General features: G+C 38.3%; 1 protein-coding gene across 1 annotated transcript; it reads left to right on the top strand.

Moving 5' to 3' along the window:
- The first annotated feature begins 1,198 nt into the window (after nucleotides 1–1,198).
- Nucleotides 1,199–7,381, top strand: LOC144654423 (coiled-coil domain-containing protein 134-like). The gene is made up of 7 exons (XM_078514573.1): nucleotides 1,199–1,496; nucleotides 1,637–1,758; nucleotides 2,302–2,386; nucleotides 5,331–5,404; nucleotides 5,855–5,959; nucleotides 6,226–6,300; nucleotides 6,864–7,381. Exons 1-7 carry the CDS (start codon nucleotides 1,352–1,354, stop codon nucleotides 6,966–6,968), a joined length of 711 nt encoding a protein of 236 aa, XP_078370699.1. The 5' UTR covers nucleotides 1,199–1,351; the 3' UTR covers nucleotides 6,969–7,381.
- Nucleotides 7,382–7,489: the final 108 nt, after the last annotated feature.

Raw genomic sequence — 7,489 nt, 5'->3', positions numbered from 1 at the left:
AGGAAAACCGAAAACCCAGAGAGAAACCCTTTTGGAGCAAGGACGAGAACCAAAAACTAGTGGATTTGGACAGGTGGGTCCCAAACGGATCATGTTTTTGATTAGCTCTGTCAGAGTGCAACCGATGAACAGTCCTGTAGAAAGGTCAATCCTTGCTGTATCAGCTGCTTATCACAAAAATCCACGGACGTGAAAATTGATTACGTCACAAGTGGTTCAATGACCGCGCCTCCAAATAGTAGGATATTGGCTGTTTTCTCTTTCGGGGAGCAGGGATGTCGCAGTGGTAAGAGCGCTCTCCTCCCACCAATGTGGCCGGGGTTTGATTCCCGGACCCGGTGTCCTAGCGGATTTGGACACTTCTGGATTTGGGACCCACCTGTCCAAATCCACTAGTTTTTGGTTCTCGTCCTTGCTCCAAAAGGGTTTCTCTCCAGGTTTTCGGTTTTCCTTCCTTGACGAAAACAATTTGATCAGGGAAGTTGAACTACTTGAGCAGTGGACGAAGAGCCACTCGGCCACCTCCCCCTCCATAGCTACCAACAGAATCTCAGCAGTTACATAAAATAGAAGCTAAAATAGCCTGCGTACTGTACTCGAATTCCCTCATTCTTACTACCCCCTTCCCCTTTCAGTTGCGCCTGGTACACAGACTAAAGCCAAAAGGGAGTAATTCTTTGTTCTGCGGTCCAATTTTAGCAGCCAAAGCAACCTCTTCGAATGCCATAAGCTCTGACTTGGACCAAAAGTACACCAACTATTCGCTGATTTTTAACCAGCAATCAGGCTTCTCTTTATTTGCCGTGTTCTTATTCTTTTTCTGTGGGTTGCGCGAAAAAAGGCTGTTTTGCAGGCCAGCGAAAAAGAGTGACGTAACCGCCGGGAATGAGTCTCAAATGAGTGAAGAGCTACTCTTTCAAATGCTACCATTTTTCAAGGGGGTAAAATGGCCCAACGCGAAGTACAACACGACAAACTGATCAGAGTGCAAATTTTGAGGTCAGGGTGGTATAGTGTTATTTTTTTAATATCGACTTTATACCACTGATCAGACGCCTAAAATCTTGAGTTGGAGCTGTGTCTCAGAATATTTCTAATGTTCAAGATGGCGTTTAATGGGCAAGTTTAGATTTTCAGGGAAAAAGGCCCGGGGAGGGAGGGTATTCGGGATTTAAAGTGACAGGAATAGATCTAGAACAGACACGACCAGGGGCGACCGGGGCGACATTTTCCGGGACTGAGTAGGGTAGGGTAGGACGATTTCTTTAGTAACATAGAGTTGAGGCTCGGCCATGTGGAACGCCGCCATCTTTTGTGTGGTTTGGAGTGAAGTCTGCTGAAATACAAAAAGATGAAACCTTCATTGTTCGATTGTATATTTCTCGTTATCTATGCTTCAGCTTCTGTCATAGCAAACGAAGTATCTGTTGCCAATGCGACAGAGGGATCGACGGAAGAAAAATCTTCGAACAAAGCCGACAAGAAGATGCTAGTCTGTATCCTTTGAATTAGTAGCTTTGTGAACCTTTTAACAGGTGCAAGTGTTGTTATTCTATAGATTTATTAGTGCAGTTATGTACTTGAGTTTAAATAATTAACCTCAATTTTGAAATTTCTTTGACTGCCGCTGTTACAGATCGTGCGATTTTTAAGCAAAAGCGCGCCGAACAAACCTTTGCAGCTGAAAGTATCCTAAAACTTGGTGACTATTCCAAGCAGTACAAGATGGTCGAGATAGTGCTCGAAAAATTATTTAAAGTATGTATTAAACTGTTAAAATTAAGGTTAATGTACCATACTTTCTGTTTAAGTAGCTAAATACTACAGATTAAAGTTTGTACATGTTCTCTGGTTTTAATTTTTTTTTAATCATAAACTGAAAGTTATCTTTGTCATTAAAGAAAAAATCTACATAACAGATAGCCTCCTACGCTGTTACAAATCGTACGATGCTCTTTGAGCTTGTCACTCGTTGACAAGCCCAAAAAGCATTTGCGTAGGAGGTTGAAAGAGACCTGGGAGGTAAAGGGGCGGGAAGCCGAAGAAGGGAGAGTGGGAAGCGGGATTCCTAAGGTGGCAGGAACCGGGAGAAAATGAGTAAAATTTTGCAACAGTTTGTTATATTTCGCAATAGATATGGGACAAAGAGGAAAGAACGGCAACGGGAAGAGGAAGGGGCAGGAGGCAGGAGTTAAAGGCATGCCAGGCGGGAGGTTCAGACCCCCTTGTCCCCCTCCACTATGAGGCTAAATAACAGATTGGTCTTTTTATATTAATGGTTATCTTGTTAATATGAAACAGGTATTGCAGGATGCTAGGGTTAAAGTAACAGAGTCAGGTTACATTCCAGGACAAGCATTTCCTACAGAACAAGCACAGTTAGAAGGTATCTGCTGCTAAATCAAAATTAATGTAAAATTAAGAATTGGTTCATGCTTAGCATGCGTATATCGAGTTATGGATGCACGCGGGAAGTTTGGAGAGCTTGAAGGAAGCGTAAGAGTTGCTCGAGGCGAAAGCCAAAAGCCTCTAGCTTCTTGAGTGCTCTCCAAACTTCCCAAGTGCATCCAAAACTCGATATACGCACAGCTAAAAGCATGAACCAATTCTTTTATAACATAACGACTACAAACTTGGTTAAAAAAGCAAATTTGTCGAGTTTTGAAACACAAGAAATACAGCAATCGGCCTTCCCTAAAACCACAAAAATGTTATAGTTAACTCAACTACGCAAAACAAAAGGATTGATGCGAAATGTTTAATTAGAGATACTTGTAAATGTACAAAAAGAGCGACTGAATGATGATGAAAAGCAGCAAATAATTTAGTACGGGATGACCGGAAAACTGACAACTAAATTTTGTTCAGTCAGAGTGTACGACATAAAACTAGGCTTGACACTTTCGTAAATATTAAAGTTTGTACCTTTGAATCTTGGTCTTGTCCTTCTACGTCAAGTCAAAACTTGTTAGAAACACTTTGAGCTTAATTTCGCTTCAGTTTCAACATATAAATATAGTAGTCTTCATGACAGCCGTGGAGCCGTAAACAAGTACAATGTAAACGCTTGCTTTGTTCGACTTGTACAAGGCGTATAACCTCCAGAAAATATACTGATTCGAATCTTCGGAAATTTACTGTTTTCACAATTTTCCAGGGCGTATAGACGACTTTGGAGGAGATTGTTTGAGGAAATCTTTGACAGAAAACTCTCTTGTTCGCTCTCCTCTCGGGTTCATTCAACTCAAGAAGTGAACACCGCGGCACAGATTTTCCCGCCTCTTTGACTATCACTTTGTTTAAGTTGAAAGGAAATGTCCAAGAATTTTAAAATATAACAATTTTCCATTCGCCCTTACTGGATACGAGAGGTTAAAGCCAACTCGGAGTAGACAAAGGGAACTCGCAGCTATAAAACTCGACTTAGCTTAAATGCAATTGCACACGTCATCTTATATACGCACGGCCGTGCATAGATAAAGATTTATACCATAATCGCTCAACAGGAATTAGATAGGGCTTGCGCGCGCGCTATGTTATAATATCATTTTTACACTCATACATGTGACACCTACATGTAGGTGTTACCCCCAAGGCCATATGCAGTGACTATTAAGTCATGTTGTACAAATGTAGCATTTCCCATCACCTACATAAACAACTGTAGCCTCCTCCGCAGGCAACTCCGCTGTCGAGGGAAGACTAGAGACTAACGAATAGGGAATGAAAAGGGGAAGGAACGAAACAAAGTGAATGAGAAATAAACGACTAAGAAGGACTCTACACAGCCCAAGGATGCATTTTCATTTTTCATTCCTAGTCTTTCTCATTCACTCCCCTTTTGTTGTTCCCTAGTCTTCCCTCAGCAGTGGAGTTGCCTGTGGAGGAGGCTAAAACAACTGCTAACCAAAACAATCTTCGAAGTTGTCCTTGGCAACAAATTATAGTAGTTAAGGTTACCTCCTTATACTCTCTGTAAAAAATATGATCGATGCTAATGGCTTACAAGGTTTATAAGTCAGGCATAATTCGTTATTCCCAAAAAATTAGAAAGAACACTGTAAAATTCCAAAAATGTGCCCTTGGCTTCTATTTGCTTAATGTCTCTTTCAGATATGCTTATTTTTAGGGAGGGCTCACAAACAGGGGAGTGGGGTATGTTTGGATGGAATTCCTCTTAAAAAATCTCTGGGTTTCTATTTGGACAGGAGACTGTGTCAGAAAAGTTTTTGGTGCATATATTTTTTGGCGAAACTCTCTAAACATGACAATTTGAAAAGCAAAACAAGTCCTACAGTGGTTCTATAGCGTATTTTAGGTAATTCTATTTATTTTTGTTAATTAAGAGCTGCTCTAAACTTTAAATTGGCAGAGCAAAAGTCTTTTATTAGCAAAATCATGGCCACATTACACACAAGGATGATTTTTGAGCATTGTAAATGACACTTTCATACAAATTAAGATAAACATGAAAAGAGTCGGGCTGACGTTAACTTTTTCAAGTTTACCCGAACGCAATCCAATCATCTTCTCACATTTTGCCCATCTATGGCCCTTTTTGGCCTTAATGTGTTTCTTTTGAGTTCTTCTATAGTTTTTAGCCGTTATTGTGATATTTTATTTATTTTTAGTTAATTCTATGAACAGTTGGTCAGTGCCCAAATTGTCTAAAATTGCATGACATAGCCCCTTTAAGAGCTATTTAATAAATATAAGCCTATGGGCTTGTATTCAGGAAAATTTAGGGTATATTTATTTTTAGTATAATTTCAGAGGTGATTATAAGAATTGAAGCATTCTGATTGGTCGAGAAGCTCGGCTTATGAGGCTATAATCACCCCGCGCGAGGTGATTATAGCTTTGAAGGCTTGGTTACTTAGCCACGCCACCTTTGACATCCAGGGAAGTAAACATGGCGGCTTTTGCTGAATGAAAATTTCTTTGATTTGAAAGAAACCAGTCCAAGTCCTGGATATTTTAAACATTGGGAATTTTTCAAATTGACTACCAAGACTTTTGGACCGAAAATATTTTCAAGAGATGGTTCTCAAGGCATTATAGAAATGATCGTAAACACGGCGGTTTTGGCGATCGATGAGAAACTCAGTCAGATCGATTGAGCAAACATTAAGCTTATTTAGTTCTCTTCTCACCAGAGCTACTCATTTTTAGAGGATTTGCACATTCGCTTAGAAGTCATCCAAAATTGTCTAAAATTGCATGACATAGCCCCTTTAAGAGCTATGTAATAAATATAAGCCTATGGGCTTGTATTCAGGAAAATTTAGGGTATATTTATTTATAGTAAATGTCATTCCTTCTTTCTACAGCCTTGGGAAATGTCTTGGAGAATACTGCCCTGTTTGGTGACATTCTTCTTCGACTCCCTGATATGACATACAGGGTAAGATATAACTAACACTAAAAATTGCATTCTGTAGACTGTATTTTTACATAATTATTGCGGTTTTCAGTGAAATGCGAACTCTGAAATTCAAAATCCAACAAACGATTGCGTTTTTCGCTGCCGTCAATCATAATTATGGCGACAGCTAACGAACCATGAAAAGCAGAAACAAACAAAATAGATCAAAATCTACCAATCACAACCGAAAGACTTGACCTTTTGACCCGATTAAAGTGAACTCCTGTTTCTCGAGAGGTCCGCTAAGATGATTGACGGCAGCAAAAAGCGTAAACCTTTGGTTGAGGATTGAATTTCAGAGTTCGCATTTCACTGAAAACCGCAATAAGGTTGTGGGGGACACCTAAGGCTCATCCCTAAGAAGTTGACATTTTTTCTTTCTATTAAGTAATATTATAATTTCATGTAAGTTGTGTCTCTGTATTTCAGGTGTATAGCAAATCCAAGGAATGGGAACTTCTAGCCAGATGGAGTGTTAGCTTCTGTAATGAAACACAAGTTTACGATGAAACAGACTCAAAATTATTGAATTTGGTGAGTCACAGTTGAAAAGTTTCACTTCATTTTTTTGCATTGATTTATTTTTATGCCAATCATTTTATTTCAGGACCTCCTTAAAAAACCACTTTGGTGTGCGAAGCCTCCTGTATAAAGATTATCTTTATTATTTATTTGATTATATTATACTTGCTTATTATTTCTCATTGACAGTGCAGTTTTTCCCCTCTCCTAAGAGATAACCTTTTAAATGATCCTTTAAAAATTGTCAAATTATTTGTTTGCTTCTTGTTTAAATACAGATGGCACAAGAACTGAGGCTTGTACCAAGAGATCCAAACTATATCAATCCATACAGAAACATTGAACACAAAGAGGTACATATATTTGGTAAAATGTTCCCACTGTTTACAACTGCATCATGCTGAATGGAAGATGGGGGGGTGCCTGGGATATCCATGGGCCTCCACTGGGACCAGCTAGCCCCTAGACAGTATAAAGGCTCATTTACACAGGCAATTTTTGTGGCGATTTTTATGGTTGTTCCAAATCGCACATGTAAATTAGCGGTGATTTCTTGGCCTTTTGTCCCCACGAAATCAAAGATAGATTTTTTTTAAAAGTTAAAAAATACTGACCAGGGCCCGGTTGTTCAAAGCACGATTATGCTAATCCAGGATTAGCGGGAAACAGGATTAGCGTGAAATTTGATTTCAATTTTATAACATTTTGTTGCTGTTTTCTGTTTATATTTTCTGTCCCCCAGTTTTGATGTAGACCAATCTCAAACTTAACAAAATATTAGCTATGGAAACCCTTTAAAACAAGAGAAATTAAAATCTTAATAATCTTTAAATCCTGGGTTAGCGCTAATCGTCTTTTGAACAACCCGGCCCAGGATAATAAATAAATCAAATAAGTTTTTTCTTTTTTATTTCAGAATTTGAAAAATGAAAAGAGTAAACAAGAGGAAATTTCCAAGAAAGACAAAAAGAAGAAAGATAAAAAGAAAAGAGGACCAAGATTAAGCCATGGAGAATTGTAAACACTATGATAATAAAAAATTATTATAAAACTAACTTTAATAGGTAGGATGTTGTGTTTAGGTATTTAGGAGCTTTGTATATGACTGACCCAGAGCTTCCAGCTAGTTTTGTTTGATACTATATTGTTTAGCCCTGTCTTTGCAAAGTAGCAAATGTTACAAATAAAAAATGTTAAGTCTTCAACATGTAAAATGGCTGTGAGTTTATCCACCATATTACAGATATATTATTTATTATCATAAACATATTGATAAAGTAAGGATGGTTTTCAAAACATAAATTAAATCAATGTCGGCAACTATAGAGACACCTTGCCTTGCAACATAAGGTAATTACACTTTTGCAAAGTCTAGCACTGTTCATTTTTATTTCAAAATAGTGATGGTGTGACAATTTGTGAGTACAGCACTGTTGTATGTTGTTTTTACACAACATTGTGTTTGATGCCATTATTTATTAATTATCAATAATTGAGTTTGCTTGTAGTAAAATTCTACTGCTAACTTCAAAGTTGAGTTTC

The sequence above is a fragment of the Oculina patagonica genome, chromosome 5 (assembly GCF_052425735.1).
Source record: "Oculina patagonica isolate OP01 chromosome 5, crgOcupat, whole genome shotgun sequence".
Lineage (NCBI taxonomy): Eukaryota > Metazoa > Cnidaria > Anthozoa > Scleractinia > Oculinidae > Oculina > Oculina patagonica.
The sequence above is the reverse complement of the archived record's forward strand: the minus strand, read 5'-3'. Positions and strand labels throughout refer to the sequence as shown.